This window comes from Dipodomys ordii, unplaced genomic scaffold (assembly GCF_000151885.1).
Source record: "Dipodomys ordii isolate 6190 unplaced genomic scaffold, Dord_2.0 Scaffold115, whole genome shotgun sequence".
NCBI classification, from domain to species: Eukaryota; Metazoa; Chordata; class Mammalia; order Rodentia; family Heteromyidae; genus Dipodomys; species Dipodomys ordii.
In genome coordinates this window covers 668,822-685,270 of record NW_012267331.1, presented here as the reverse complement: position 1 = coordinate 685,270, position 16,449 = coordinate 668,822, and the positions used below count along the sequence as shown (strand labels likewise).

The 16,449-nt window shown below is 54.9% G+C and overlaps 1 protein-coding gene across 1 annotated transcript in view; it reads left to right on the top strand.

The window, feature by feature from the left end:
* Positions 1 to 16,449, top strand: part of Myt1l (myelin transcription factor 1-like) — a 170,952-nt gene that overhangs the window by 20,592 nt on the left and 133,911 nt on the right. The window contains exon 4 of the mRNA XM_013028870.1: positions 8,708 to 9,126. Within this exon, the coding sequence (XP_012884324.1) occupies positions 8,708 to 9,126 (419 nt within the window). The remainder of the gene's footprint in view (positions 1 to 8,707; positions 9,127 to 16,449) is intronic.

Below are 16,449 nucleotides of genomic sequence, written 5' to 3'. Positions count from 1 at the left end.
ATCTCCAAAAGCAAGAAGGACACAGACACCAAGAGGAGCATCTCCAAAAGCAAGAAGGACACAGACACCAAGAGGAGCATCTCCAGAAGCACATAATCCTCGCCTTAAAGAGAAGGAAAAGTCATTTTATGGAAAATAACTAAGGGTACTAGAAAGTTTAGAAAAAAAAAAACAAGAAACTAAAGCTGAAGAAGGGTGAAGAGAAAGTTGAAGAAAGTGTCCAGTTCAAAGGACATGGTGGCTCACATGCCAGCGGCTCACACCTCTGCTGCTAGCTGCTCAAGCGGCTAAGACCTGAGGATCACGGTTCAAAGCCAGCCAGGGCAGGAACGTCTGTGGAACTTTGTATCTCCAATCAACCACCAAAAAATGTGAGAAGTAAAGCTGTGGCTCAAGTGTTAGAGTGCTAGCCTTGAGCACAAAAGCTCAGAAATGGTGTCCAGGCCCCAAGACCAACACATATACACATGTGCACACACATGCACACATACACTTGTGTACACACACATGTGCACACACACACTCATACACAGGCATTATGGGGAAGAATAGGAGAAGACAATAAAAGAACTGGGCAGAAAGACACCAAACCGTCACTCCAGAAAAGAGAAGAGGAAAAGAGCAAGGGCCATGGGCGAGAGCCGTCCTCAACCTCCCCTGACCCAGCCACACAACACAGCCCACGCGGCTACTAGCAGGTGCCCAAGCGCAGGACCGCCGCCGCGTCCCAGGAACACGCTCCCGGCTGCCAGGAGGTCCTGAAAGGGAAGCCCTCTGTTCTGACAGCTTCACAAGAATCCAGGTGCGGGGAGAGGGGCCACTGAAGCATCCGGAAACTTCTTTGCAATTCAGAATCAGACGCCAATAATTTGGGGCAGGTGGAGCACCAGGGCGTCACAGATCCTCAAAGATCCGGAGACATTGGAGACAGGCGGCCCCCAGAGGAGACCATGCAGGAGAACACCCCGGGCCAGAGAGCACACGGGTCCACCAAGAGGACAGGGGTACCCGGTTCAAGACAGATGGACAGCACGTGGACTAGCCCAGCTGGCCCAGGCAAGCAGCTGCAAGCAGAGAAAGCAGAGTCAGTGGCCGGAGTGCGTGGACACGCCCGAGGGAGAGCTGGGCATCCACACATCAATAGGAGTTTCAGAACATGCAAAATCCATGAATATGGGGGCAACATTCGGGAAAGAAGAAGCAATCTCGGTACAGTATCTGGCCTGCTAAAAGAGCCTAATAAATCATAGCCCAGCTTGATCTCAGCCAAAATACAAAGTACAGCTGCTCTGGTGCCGGAGCGCTGGGCGCCAGGCCTGGGTGAAGCAAGGCCAGCACCTTGCCAAGGTGGTGAGCAGCAAGGCCTCAGTGGACAGGCTGAGCCACCCCGAGAGGGAGCTGGACGCTCGTGCAACGGACCTTCAACTGCGTGCTAATGAAATCTCCCTTGAAAAGCAGCCGCTGGGGTCTGACTCTGACTCCACGCGGAAGAAGTAAATCTGACAGACCTGATCAAATGGTAATAGAAGAAAATGCCTGTGATTTCAAGTGGGATTTTGGGACCAAAGGGGACTGGAGTGTGTCGGGAGGAGGGGCTACTCGGAGAGGCTGGGCACAGCCCTTCACAGCCCACTGTGCCAGGCTCCGGCCCCTGGGGAGGCTGTACGCGGACATGGCCGCTGCAATTCTGTGAGTGTTGCGCATCTCCCATCCAGAGTTGGCTTTGGGGGCAAACCTAGGTGAACTGTGGTGTATGCAGTTGGAAGGGAGAGGTGGGAAGGAAGAGGGAGAGGGGAAGGGGAGGCCTGAGGAGAGGGAGTGTTTGCTGGTCCACGGGGAGCAGCAGGTCAGCCCAGCCTTGAAGGGTGGGAGGCATGCGGGGGACGATTTCTCTGGAGGGAGCTGGGTCTCTGGCTTGACAATGGCTGGGCGCGCCGAGAGGTGTTACCACCGCGGAGTGGCATGCACTGACCTCCGGCACCTTGACTTGTTTGCTGGCCTTGCAGAGACAGGAGAGGTTGAAGCTAGTGATGGTTTCAGACCTTACCTGACTGAATGACTGCTCAGGATGCTGTTAATTAACAGGCGATGTCATGTAGAGATGTCTTAAAAAGATAAAAAGCATCGACCTTCCAGAAAGTGAGGCTAAATTCTCTAAGCAAGAGTCAAGTAAACATCCTGAACAATTTTTCATCAGATACTTTCAATACCTGAAGTGTCTGTATCACATTTAAACATCCTAAGTACACAGATATAGTTATAGACATTGATAATGTGTGTTGGCCTATAATACGAGGAGGCGTGGGGGGTCTCTGGGGGCTGGGCACCCCTGCACCTCCTACCCCCCCGCCCCCCACCCCCACCATACAGCAGAGTATATGATAATATGAACAGCAACTGTTCATATTAAAACAAAGATGCAGGAAAGCAGAGAGGGCAGGACCTTGAAGATATCCGGCCTTGTGGCACCTGACACGGAACGTGTGTGAGTCCGTGGCCGAAACTGCTGTGCACAGCCCCTCCACAACAACCTAAACATTGCTTAAACCAAGCTAAGACCCGGCGTGTGTCTGAGCTGCGGCTGCTCCCGGGAGGGCCTGTGGGCCCGGCACCACAACCCCAAGCTGCGGCCTGAACCAGACCCAGCAAACCCCCAGAACTTCTGGCTGTAATTCCACACCTAGTTCCACGTGTCCAGTCTGTGTCCTTGCATGCTAGTGAATCGCAGGAAGCTGAAGGGGCTCTCAAGACAGAGCCCTGCGCTAGGAGTGACCAGGCAAACAGAAGTCCAAGAGATCACACTGCTCCACAAAGACCAGCCACCATTACTTCAGTGCAAAAACTATAAATGTAGGGCTGGGAAGGTGGCTCGGTGGTAGAGTGCTGGCCTCCCATTCATGAGGTCCTGGGTTCGATTCCTGCACCACATAAGCAGAAAATGCCAGAAGTGGCACTGTGGCTCAAGTGGTAGAGCGCTAGCCTTGAGCTGAAGAGCTGAGGGACAGCACCCAGGCCCAGAACTGACCAAAGAAACTGTAAATGTAGTCTTACTCTAATCGCCAAATATTGTATTCATACAAGGTGCTGTGTCTAGAAGAGAGAGTGGGTGTGTGACAGCAGTCAACAGCTGCAGGTGGAGCTGGCCTCCAGACACATTAAGGCTCAGCATCCTGCAGGAGCCTGTGGCCGCAGAGGCCCAGAGACCATCCCCCACCGCCGGTCCCCCCACCGGCCCCGCGGCCCTGGCCTCGGAGGGGCCTGTCGGGGCGTGAGCACCCATGGCAGCTCTCCAGCTGCCCGGGCCAGCCAGGCCCTCTGGGGGCTCAACTGTCCTCTTTTTTGTACTCTGAGGATTGAACCCAGGTCCTTGAACCAGGTGCCCTCACTGAGTCCTGTCCCAGCCCTTGTGTTTGCATTTTGTCTTGGAGATGGGGTATCACTAACTCCTTCCAGGAGCCGCTGGGGTAAAGGTGGACAGTTCAGGGGTCTAGAGCTGCCTTCCAACTCCAGGCCTTCCCTCCACTGTCCACCCTCGGCCTCTTCCCAGCAGCAGCCAGGGTCCCCTCCGAGGGAAGACGCCCGTGTGCCGGTGGAAAGTGCTCCGGCCCGTCCCCAGGGAGCTGCCGGCCACATGCAGCTACGGAGCTGGAAATGAGACCATGCCGCAGAAGAATTCAACTTCTAGCTTCGTTCCATTTTAATTAAGTGGCTGCCTGTGGGGAGAGGCCACCGTGTTGGACAGGGCCCAGAGGCCTTTCCAGCCCCTCTCTCTGGTGAAGGACAAAGGCAGTGTGCAGCTGCGGCCCTGCGGGGTCATGGAGAGTGCTCTTTCTGCCCCAGAAGCAAGCCACAGACTGCCCTCGCCCAGAGGAGGCGGCCGGGCTCCGGCCTCCACGGCTGCTCCGGGGACGCCGGCCGGTGCAGGCTCACCACACAGCCCAGGAGCTGTTGTAAGGAATGACACTGACAGAATCGCACGTGGCACGCGAGCCTGAGCGTCTGATGAGGAAGGTGAGGACGGAGGCCACGGCGTTAGCATGGGTCCTCCGCTTCCCCGCCAGCCCTCGCCTCTCCACTTGGTTGCCCCATCTGCGGACATTTCGTAATGAGGCCTGGTGTGTTCAGGAGACACGAGCCCCGCAGAGCTGGACGTGGCCCGCGGCGTGAGGCGGGTGGAGTGCAGCCCCGCAGGGTTTGCAAACTCCAGGCACAGAGGCGTGGGGTCAGGCCGCCTCCCCGTTCCAGGCGCCGGCCCCGCAGACCCCTTGGCCTGTGGGCTTCGCACATCCCCGTTCTAGGCGCCGGCCCCGCAGACCCCTCGGCCTGTGGGCTTCGCACATCCCTGGGCCTCCCCGTTCCAGGCGCCGGCCCTGCAGACCCCTCGGCCTGTGGGCTTCGCACATCCCCGTTCTAGGCACCAGCAGCCACAGACCCCTCGGCCAGTGGGCTTTGCACATCCCCGGGCCTCCCCCTCGGCCTGTGGGCTTCACACATCCCCGTTCTAGGCACCAGCAGCCACAGACCCCTCGGCCTGTGGGCTTTGCACATCCCCGGGCCTCCCCCTCGGCCTGTGGGCTTCGCACATCCCCAGCGGATCCCAGACGCGCTTTCCAAGGCTTCCCTCTGCCACATGCCAGATGTCTGCTTTCGGAGCCTTGCTGGAGCCAGGACGCATAACACAGACAGGAGGAAGCGTAGCGTGCCTGGCATTTGGTTTTCTCTTTAAAAGTAGAACGTGATGGTTGGCAGTCCGCAACAAGGGGCAGCCGGGAACAAAGGGAGAATTGTATATAGCTGAAGCGCACTTTACTTACACCGAGCAAGTCCTGAACAGAAAACCTATAACACTTCCGGAATCACTGTATGTACAAGGCCGGAGTTCCGATGGCTGCCAAATTGAACTGTGTGGTTACAAGAGGTGCGCCAGATCTGTCGAGCAGCCCAGGTAAAAGCAGACATCGTTTGGAAGAGCCTTGAGGTGTTACCAAGTGGTCCCAACAATGAGGCGGACGTGAAGGACACCCTGGTGATTTGACCCTCAGAACTTGAAGAGTGCTACCTTGCACCTGACGGACGCCAGCAGAGCTCCCTGCCTGGGCTTCAACTTGATGACCCCGAGCAGCCGGCTCCAGGCAGGACAGTCACGCTGTGCCGCTGCCCTCCGCGTCCGGGTGGCCGGTGACTTGCTGCCCACGCAGAGAGCACAGTGCTTGTGTGGCAGGAACAGAGCCGGCGCTGGTCCCGCCCCTCCCTGTCTGGCCGTTCACACTCAGGCTCCGTCTTGATTGGCTGTTTCTGCTCCCCTGGCTCCTCTTTCCTCTTCTAGCCCCTCTCCTCCTGTTCCCCAAAGGGAAAAGGTGGAACGGGAACCTGGAGAGGAACCTCCGTTTCCTTCCCGGCATGTGGACTTGGCCTTCCAGCATCTGCTTGGGCCACGGACAAGCTGTTCCGAAGACTCTGCATGACAGACATGCAGCTCCGTGCGCCCTGGGCCCCAGCCCCTCTGCAGCTCCGTGCGCCCTGGGCCCCAGCCCCTCTGCAGCTCCGTGCGCCCTGGGCCCCAGCGCCTCCGCACACCCCCGCAGCTCCGTGCGCCCTGGGCCCCAGCGCCTCCGCACACCTCCGCAGCTCCGTGCGCTGGCGTGTCCTCCCGCAGTCTCCCGGGCTGACCAAGGCCCTGCCAGAGCCCCTTCCCACGCTGGCTCTGTTGCTCTGCAGCTCAAGCTTGGGGCTCCCTGAGACATGAGACGCCCTGAGGCATCTTCGCGCTGCCCACGGAGGCCCTGTCAGGGCGCCAGCTGGAGGCACTGAGCCAGCACCCGGGAGATGGGCCCAGTGCGTCTGCGGCCACCTTCATCAAGACACACGCGAGTGGGAGAGGAAGGGTGCCGAGGACATGGGGTGGGGGACGCGGGGTGGGGACGCGGGGTGGGGACGCAGGGTGAGGACGTGGGGTGAGGACACAGTGGTGGCCGCGGCCCACGGAGCCTGGGGTGGTGGGGAGGGAGCGGCGCGCTGCTTTCAGCCGCAATGTCTTGGGTATTGGCTCAAGCCTGGGCAGCACATTCAGCACGTCCCTCCGGGAGGGGACATGGCGCAGGAGCCGCTGGTGTGGCGGGCTGGTTGGAAGGCCTCAGGTGTGGACAGAGCAGGAGCCGCTGGTGTGGCGGGCTGGTTGGAAGGCCTCAGGTGTGGACAGAGTGTGGGGGGGGCCACTGCCTCGGAGAGGTGGACTGCAGCCCCACCAGCCTGTGAGGAAGCCCCCGTGGGAAGCCCGGACTTCGCGCCCGGCACCCGGGGCAGCAGCAGCCTGGGGTTCTCCTGTCACCGTCGCTGTGGTTCTGTTTTTGTAAGTCTAAGGGACATGGCTTTTACACGGTAGACAGCTCTACCTTTCCTGACCGCCACTGCTTCATGTGGTGGCTGGCCTCTCCCCGTGAGCCTCGCTCTGGCCCCCCAGCATCGCGCTGTCAGCCCCCTCCAGGACTGAAGGCCAGCGGCAGCGCACCCACTAGACCAGGACGCGGCGCAAGCGTCTGGCTGGGTTTCCTGCATCCCCGATAAAACCATCAGTGTCCCCCGACGGCCCGTCCAAAGTCACTCAATGATGAGTCCTGCCGTGAGCGAGCACACTTCCGTCCCGTCCCCAGGGCCTGCCTCCTGCGTCCTCCCATGCGGCTGCTCGCCCCCGGGGAAGCCGAGGCTCCCTCGGGCCTCGGTGTCCCCTCCGAGGTGTGTCTGACTGCAGAGTTGCCCTCCCCCAGCCCGGTCCTCCACGGACGGCCTGGCTGCCCTGTGCCGCCTGGTGTCTCTCCAGATCCTCCCGACACGACGTAGTCACGACGTCACTAAGTGCTCGGGAGAGCTCGAGTGCGCATGCTTCCTGTGGGCCACGCGTGATGCCGCCTGCTCACGCTGCTCCTTTCCTCCATCACCATCCGCTCCAGAGGTGCCACTTCCTGCTTGTGTTGTCTGAACCTATCGCATCTTTTTCTTTCCTTTCCTTTTTTTCTTTGGTCATACTGGGGTTTGAACTGAAGGCCTGAGAGATGTCCAGCTGGCTTGCTTGGCTGGTGTTCTACCACTTGAGCCACACCTCCAGCCTGGCTCTTTGGTGGTTGTTTTGAAAGGTCTCATGCTCCTGAGTAGCTAGGATTACAGGCGTGCAGCGGCATGCTTTGTTCCGCACATACTTTGCACATGCAGTCTTGCTTGGCATGCACTGCCGTGTGTCTCCCCCTGCCGGATGTTTCTGGTGTACCCCGAGGCGTTCACGCCAGCTTCCCTCTTCCTGGAGGACCTCCGTCGCCGTGCCGCCTGCCCTTGCTGTACCGGGCAGCGTGACGGACGCCTGTCAGGCACGTCGTCCGAGGGCTTTCCCCCATCCTCCGTATGGTACATCCTGTTGTAACGCCCCAACACGCGGTGCTGGAGCAACCAGGGTGCACCACAGTTTGGCTCAAAATGGGGGTCACTGCTGTCCCCAAGTCCCTGATAGGCTCTGGGACTCATCTCTGCCCCTCCTGCGTGGCACGGGACCCCACCAAGACTGTCCAGCCCCAGACCAGTCTCACCATCCCTAGGCCCAAAACCAGCCCCGGCCTGCAGGAGTCCCACAGGGTCAGCACGGCCGCAGGCGCCGTCTCGTGCCGGACCAGCAGCGTCTCCCACCACAGCCCCTCCGTCGGGACATCTGGCCTGCAAGGATAAATAAGATTTCCAGAAAGAACGTCAGGAAAAAAGCCAAACTGGAAACATTGTTCGGAAAATGGCCCTTTCTCCGGGAAAGACTGTGGCCTCGCACAGGGAAGGGTTTACCCAATCCAGGCCAGTTTGGGCCTGAGTTAGCGCTGACTACCGATAACAGTGAGGTCACTCTGGAGTGCTGGAATCGAGACTCACACCGGCCAAAGCAGGCGTCTGCCCAGCCTGAACTTGAGTGATTGCTCTCCTCAACAACACCAACCTTAGCGGGGCTAATCAGCCATGGCTCACACCTGTCATCCCAGCTACTCAGGAGGCTGAGATCTGAGGATCGCGGTTCAAAGCCAGCCCAGGCAGGAAAGTCCGTGAGACTCTTATCTCCAATAAACTATTCAGAAAATCCAGAAGTGGTGCTGTGGCCCAAGTGGTAGAGCGCTCAACTTGAGCAAAAGAAGCTCAGGGACAGCCCCGGCCCAGAGTTCAAGCCCCAGGCCTGGGGGGGAGAAAAAAAAACTAATACCCATCTCTGACTTATCTCCTTAAAGGTGATCATGCCTAAAGCTATATGTTTATCTAGAAAATACACAGATCCAAATCTATTGTGGGGTATGCATTTTATATTTCACATCATGTGTGATGAGCGTCGTGCATGGTTATGTCAGGTAAACGGCGGGAGCTGAACTTACCTTGTCGCTTGTATGAGGTGCATGCTGTGCAAATGGCTCTCACCCACCCTCAGGGATTTTATCAGGCTCTCCATGCCATTTGTACCTGGAGCACGGAGGAGGGAGAGGACTTGCCATACATGTGAAGGTGGTGAGGCAAAGCTCCTGGCCAGCAGGCGCTGGTGTGTGAGGACAGGCACACAGGCCTGTCCCCTGGTGGTCATGTGACACGGCTGGCGCTCAGCCTCAACAGTGCTCATCCAGTCCCCCTATTGCTCTGACTGCCAAAAACAGTAACACAGATTTCTTTCTCTCTTTTGTTATCTATGTTTCATCAGCGTGTATGGCTGTCCCTTAGCCAAGAAAAGGAAAAGCCAAGATAAGCAGCCCCAGGAGCCGGCTCCCAAGCGCAAACCACTCACGGTGAAGGCAGACAGCTCCTCGGTGGACGAATGCTACGAGAGCGACGTCTCTGAAGACATGGACGAGAAGGAGGAGGAGGAGGAGGAAGAGGAGGAAGAGGAGGAGGAGGAGTTCTCGGAGGACAACGATGATGAGCAAGGGGATGAAGATGACGAGGATGAGGAGGTGGACCGAGAGGAGGAGGAGGACGAGGACGAGGAGGAGGAGGAGGAGGAGGAGATTGATGAGGAAGATGATGATGACGATGATGAAGATGGAGATGATGTGGAGGAGGAAGAGGAGGAGGAGGAGGAAGAGGAAGAGGAAGAAGAGGAAGAGGAAGAAGAAGAAAATGGTAATCTTTAAAATACTAGTCAAGTGTCCAGTCATGGTTTGAGTCTGTTATCCATGTGAGTTTTCTGGTGCTATTTTTCTATGGTACGCTAGTGATTGTCCTACAAATAGGTCTGCTTGCTCAATACTGAAAACATCAGCTGTTTATGCAGGCTTAGCTTTTGTCTTAAAGAATTTCTTTAAATGATCCGCTCAACTTTAGATTTTGTCTCAAATTGTTATTCAGATGGGTTGTCATAGCAATTTTCTGAGATATTTATGGTACACATATTTGATTAGAGAAGCAAAATTTAGCCAGAGGACGAGTGTAGCATTTGTGGACTTGTAGGTTTGTCTGAGCTTCCTCTCCAAGGGGTGGCATCCCTGGTCCAGGCCCTGTAGTGTTGTGGGTGTGGCTGGCACACAGCTGTGGGGTGAGAGGGCACGTGCTGGGGAAGGGGGTTCTGTCCATCAGTCGCCAAAGCTCTGCTGGGTGACTGTCATGTGATCTAGATGAAAGACTGTCATGTGATCAAGACGAACTGCAACATGGTGGATGGGAAGGCCCAGGGCCTTGGAATTTGAGACCCGTGTTTCTGCCCTGGCACTTGTGAGACCACAATCAGAGAAGTCTCTTCGGAGAGCAGGGCATTTCCCAAACAGCTGCCTCATTTTGTATGTAGTCTTCTGTTCATACAGGACTCAAAACGATGATGTTCTAAAGGTTACTTTTTCTAGAAAGAAGTGAGTCTTTATCAGTGTAGAGCTCACCTCAGAGAAATGCCACACAACGATGGAAGTGTGGAAGGTTTTCCTTCTTACCCTTCTTCCTTGCACTCAAAAGAGTCAATCCTGGGATGCCACCACCTCCACCAACGAAGGGACGCCTTCCCACCGCACACGCGTTGACACTTCTGTGTGCAGTCTGAGTGTGCTTTTAGAAGCCAGGCCATCTGAACTTTAAGACACACTCCTGGATGGTCAGAGTTGGTTAAGATCTTCACAGACATCAGTGGCTCATACTTGCAATCTTAGCTACTCAGAAGGCTGAGATCTGAGGATAGCAGCCCAAAGCCAGCCAAGGCAGGAAAATCTATGTGACTCTCATCTCCATTTAACCACCAAGGTATGGAGCTGGAGTTCATATGGTAGAACACTAACATTGAGCAAAAGCCAAGGGACAGCACCTAGGACCTAAGTTCAAGGCCAACTACTGGTACACACACACACACACACACACACAGATTCTTATGAGAACAATTTGCTGCTTATATTTGCATGCATACATGTTTCTGTATCTCTGCATATTGAATAAGTTAGTGTTTATTCTCCTGATAGTTCTGCTTTATGTTGGAAAGCATGACAAGGAAAAGCCTAATGAGTTACAATTGAGCATGGCCAACAATCAGTGCTGGCTCTGCCCAGCCAGGCCTGGACAGACGTGCCATCTCATTGACGCAAGGCTGAGAAGTAACGTACCTGTCTGAGTCATGAGACACGTGGAGGGCCAGAAAGGGGACCAGCTCACACAAACTATTTCTGGACATGGTGTCACCATGCAGTGGCTACGGTGGCTGGGTGACATTAATTGTCGAGACCGACGGACCATTTACATCTTGCCTGGGCTCACTGCTCAGACGGCGTAAAATCACATTGTTTTATATCCTCAGCTCGTGTGGGAGGTGGTAGACATTAACGCTTGGAATCATGAAGTATTTTTGTATGTGCTGGATTGAACTAGGAGTCTTCAAGTTTGGGCTTTGCTTTTCATAGAAACTATACTTCTGGTTGTAGTTTCTTTAGGGTCAGACCTTAAGTAGTTTACCTTTAACTATGCAAGGTGCTGCCCTTTCTTTAAGCCACTGAGGGCATTTTAGAATGTGTCAGTACAATGCCAGTTTGTTCTAAACTGAGGATCTGATGGCTTAGAGGATGATGGCTTAGTGAGCCAGATAGCATTGCTGCTGGACTAACTCCATATGTGCTCACAGCTTATGGACGCGTGAGAGGAGCATCAGATGAGCCGCTGCTGTGTCTGAGGGCTCCTGAGCCCTGACCCTGCCCGGGCACTGCACTGGGCACCGGGTGTGTGCTGACTGTGTGCACACAAAGAAGCAAACACAGATCGGCTGCAGTTCTCCATGCTGACCACAGGGCTCCGAGCTAACTGGAGTGCTCTGAGCTGACCAGAGTGCCCTGAGCTGACCACAGGGCTCCAAGCTGACCACAGGGCTCCAAGACTGATGGGAGTGCTGTGAAACTGAACTCGGGGCTCTGAGCTGACCGGAGTGCTGTGAAACTGAACTCGGGGCTCTGAGCTGACCGGAGTGCCCTGAGCTGACCACAGGGCTCCAAGCTGACCACAGGGCTCCAAGCTGACCACAGGGCTCCAAGCTGACCACAGGGTCCTGGTTCAGAGTCCTTGGTTAGTGTCTGCCACCTCTCAGTCACGTCAGGAGACCTTATGGAGACCACCTAGGAGACTCAAGTAGAATTCAAATGTGAGCTGCTGTGAGGTTGGACTGTCTGCAAAGACATCCAAGTGGCTAGATTTCTGGGGTAGAAAGCGCAGGCCTGACCCCTTTTGGATGGCTTCCCTGAGAGTCTGGGGACATTCAGAGTTAGCAGCGGTGGCTCTTGTGACCCAGGCCTGTGACTTTCTCCTGGGAATACATTTCTGTGAGTGCCTGATCCTGGGGGCTCTGAAGCCAGTCACAGGAGCCCACCCACCACGTGGCTGTATCCCTCTTACAGCCCAAGTGGGTCACACTCAGGTACTTCCTTGCCGGTCAGAGTCGGGAATCTCCAGGAAGACCGCCATGCTCTGTGGATCAAGCAGCCGGGGCTCGCGTGCATGGCCCCAGGTGTGTTCATTCACTGCAGGAAGGCTTTGAAGGCCCGGCCAGTTTTCATCATGGAGAGCATTCCACCCGGACATCAAGTCAGTCAGCTCATGGCACAGAGCACGGGGGCCCAGGCGCTCCGCACCAGTCTCCCTGTCTGGTGCGGTCTTGAGGTGGGTCCCAGGCCTCTGTGGACCCTGGAGCCAGCCACAGGCCCCAGCTGCAGCCGTCCGGCCTCATTCCCTGCACACAGGGGCACTACGGAAAGTAGGAAAAGCGGGAGCACAGAGCCTGGGCTGTGAGCAGGGAGGCCAAAACCCCCAGACCCTATGTGAGGGCCGCCAGGCCCCACAGGGGGCAGCTGGGCATCCGCCATCATGATCCAATCCCTGCCATGATGCCGCCTCGATTATAAAGTGAAATGAGGAGTTTATTGAGAGGTTTTGTTTTGGATAAAACAAATTTGCACAAATTATCAAATTATTACCACAGGAGCTCATAGATTATGGAAGAAACATTATTTAAGACTTGTGAATTAAGTATTTCTTTTAACTCCAAAGATCCTTAAGCATCACAGTTGCACATAAACCAAAATAATTCTGTGCATTTGCTGTGAGCATATTTATGTGAAGCGTTGTGTTTGATCTTTCTGTTGATTATATGGGATAAGTGGGGCAGAGACTATTTTACTCTCTTTGTGTTAATTAGAAACACATCCTAAATTATTTTCTGTAAGTGGTGGCTATATAGTCAGACTCAGTTGGTAGCTTTTCTTATTACAGAACTCAAGTTCTTTTATCAATTTCTGTTTGTTTGAACAACAGCAAATTTGAACAACAAGGATAACAAGGATTTACTCAGGTGCTGAATATCTCAGATGACACTGAGCTCATAATTAATCAGTACATCTTTAGTATAAAGTTGACCTATCATAGGTTGGTCTTTTACATGAAGAATTCTATTTTTAAAATATCGGGGGGGGTTAATTTCACATGATTAAATTCCCTCATCCCAATGTCAACATATTGTTCATTAGCAGATTTTTTAATATATTTTGACAAATGTCTTTTGGGATTTCCTATGATAGAAGTGTAGATTAAATGGATATAAAATGTCCATAAGTTACACTTTGTTTTCACAAGGTAATCCAAAAAAAGAATAATTATTTGAATGCATATGTATGCACACACGTCTACAGATACATGTTTCTATCTGCATGTGTGTGCACATACTTTGGGATACGTGTTTATTCCCCATACGTGGACATGACAGCTCTCTGTGGAGTGCAGAGGAGTGCGTCCAGATCGAAGGCGTGTGCGCTGCCTCCTTGGACACAGCCTTCAGAGGCAGCTCCAGGCTGCCCCGACCTGTGCTGGGCCATCACGAGAACTCAGCCAGCCCCTGTGTAGATTAGCAGCTCTGTGAGATTAGCAGCTCTATTTGCCCCACCCCCACCCCCATGAGGAGGAGCGGGTGTTTGAAGGAACCAAACCTTGAATAGTTCTCCTAAGACTGCCCAGGCCAGGCAAAGCGGCTGACCAGAGCCAGGACAGCAATGTGGGCTGTGGAGACCACGCAGGAGGTGCGGCCTGTGCTGGGCAGGTGTGACAGGACTCCCTCCGACCGAAGTAACCGGGATGGCCCCGATCTGCTCCCTCAGCCTTCGGGAGACCGTCTTCTAGCAGGACAGGTCCTCGCTGCAGTAACTCCATTAACGGAACTTGAGGCAGAAACGATACCATGCGAATTCCTTCTACTGGAACAGTTGAATGGTGAGATTCCTGGGGTGCCCTTTCTTTCAAACAGGCCCCCGGTTGCTACCGTGTCGTGATGACTTGGGGCAGGCGTGCCCCGAGGGGAGAGCTGGGGGAGGTGATGAGCGGCCTGCGCCACGGCCTCTGAATCCCTCGCTTCCCTTAGCATGCTGCCCTCCATATTGATTAGCCAATTATCCCCTTATGTCTTCCTCGGGGAAATGCCCCTGATGAGGGAGCGGGCTGCAGTGCAGACAGACTGTGAAAATCAGAATTAGCCGACCGTTTTCTACTGCAGTCAGCAGAAAAAGCGAGCATTCTGAGACCAGCACAGAACAAAGATGATGTGTTTAGTATGCAAGGCTTCCGCCAGGGAGAGGCTGCGGACACCGTGGAGAGAAAGAAAAGGATGGAATTTGATCATCTTAAAAATTAACCCCTCCCTGAGTCTGCAGAGAGAATGAGGGCTCCTTGATGTGCGGGCCGGGGCTGCAGAGTGGATCGTTCTACAGTGAGATCTTTCTAGGGATCCAGCCAGGATAAAACGTGCAATGTGCACGCTAATTCTTCCTCATTATAACATATAATTATTGCATATATCTCATGAAGGTTTGGGTACTTCAGTATGCACCAGGAAACTTGGAGCTTTAGTGCAGTGTTTGTATAGGAAGCAAACGGCGCTCATGCCGCACCAGAGGAAGGCTTTGTATGTGAAAAAATAGTCATATAAGAGAGTACGTCGGATGTGATGCTGTTGCAGTGGACACTGAGGCCAGGCCTGCTGTGAGGAATCCTGGCTTCCTGGCTTCAGATTTTTGCTCTCAGCATTCGCATGTTTCAGAGTGGGTGCCGACTAGGATGGCAGTGGGTTCCAGGCTCGGGCTCCACTGCCATCTTGAGAGTCTCCCTGAACTCCAGTGTGTGAGGCCGGCAGCCCCGGGTGTGAGGCCCGCCCTCCCCCATCTCCACAGCCTAGGGGAGGCGCAGCCCTGAGCTCAGCAGGCTCCGATGGTCCAGGTGCGCCATGCGCGCACTAAGCTGCAGCAGTCCCAGCCCTCAGAGCACCGGGCTCACCTGACACAGCCCTGTCCGCGCCATGCTGAGGGTCATTGCTTCTAAGATCGGCAGAAGCTGCGCGTTCACAGCCCGGGGTGTGCCGGTGAAAGGGCATGGCGCCGTTCGTGACCAGGGCAGGGCTAGTGTGCTGTGACTGAGATGCAGGTGGATGGGTGCAGACTGCGAGGCGCGGTGAGCGGCGTGCTGGTGACGCCCTCAGTGAAGCGGCCCCGCCCTCCGCCCTCCGCCGTGCCCCGCCTCAGGGACTCTCCACTTACGTAGCCGTGCAGATTCGCCCTGCAGGGCCAGTGCTGCTGAAGGCCAGCCAGAGAATGGGAAGCTCTGACACACGTGTGCATTTACGTGTGTGCATGCTCATGTGCACGCGTGTGCCTGCACACACACATATGCAGCCACTGTGACAGAAAGCAGAAGTACATGAGAGAGAGAGAGAGAGCTGGGTGGATGTCCCAGTGACCTCGAGCTAGCAGCTGGAGGAGAGACCCCTGTACCTTATTTAAATCCCCACATTGAGATAAACCCCATACCTAAATGACACCAGAAAAACACCCTCAAAACATATGAGCAAACAAGCTTTCATTCAGTCACTCTCCATTCATTGAGATCCCTAATGAATGAAAACCTTACCAAGTGAACATAACTCAGTTTCTAAGTTAGAAGTCTCTGTGCAACTTGGTCCCCTTGTGAGCATTGTTGGTTTTCTTATTCTTTAGTTTACCTCACTTAGTTCTTTTTTTAGTTTTTTTTTTATGGTGAAAATACTGTACAGAAGGGTTACAATTACATGGTCAAGATAATGAGTACATTTCTTATCAAACATTGTTGCCTCCTCCTTTGTTTCCACTCCTCATTCCTTCCCATCTCCCCCCCTGCTCTGCCCCCCCTCGCCCTGCCCAGCCACCTAACTTAGTTTTAATGAAGATTTTTAGATCCTGGCTAACTTATACAAGGTAGCATTTAAAACCAGTGAAGTGATTTCCCCCACCCTATCCATCCTGTCTGCCTAATGGTCTGCTCAAGAGACAGTCCTGGACGTGGAGAGGGTCCGGTCTAGAGATAGCCCTGGATGTGGAGAGGGTCAGTCTAGAGACAGCCCTGGCATGGAGAGGTTCCGGTCTGGAGACAGTCCTGACATGGAGAGGGTCCAGTCTGGAGACGGCCGGTTTTGCCCTGCAGATGGGCGTAGCAGAGCTCACAGTGGAGCGGCAGGGCCCCCCTCCTTTGCACGGACTCCTGCTCTATTCCCACCTTTCATGAGGGAGAGCTACTCTGGCTTGCGGGTTCAGATGGCCTTGTCTGTGGTCACTGGTTGTATTGTTTTTTCTCCTGTGGAGTCCAAAATGGCCCACAGCCTTAAGGGGCTTGAAGAGAACCAGAGATGTCAGCAGGCTCAAGTCAGGACCTCCCCCACCCTTCTGCTCACTGTTTGGGGCATGTACTCAGCGTCCACGGCCAATGCTGTGCTGTTGCAAGGAACCTAGAGTCTCTGAGTCTCTGCTCCTGGCCACACATAGAGCAGAAGCAGAGCCACTATGGGGCTGGGCTAGGCTGGGTTGCTGGGCTGGGCTGGGCTGGGACTAGGCTGAGCTGCGGGACTGGGCTGGGCTGGGCTGGGCTAGGCTGGACTGTGGGGCTGGGCTGGGCTGGGCTGGGGGACTAGGCTGGGCTGGG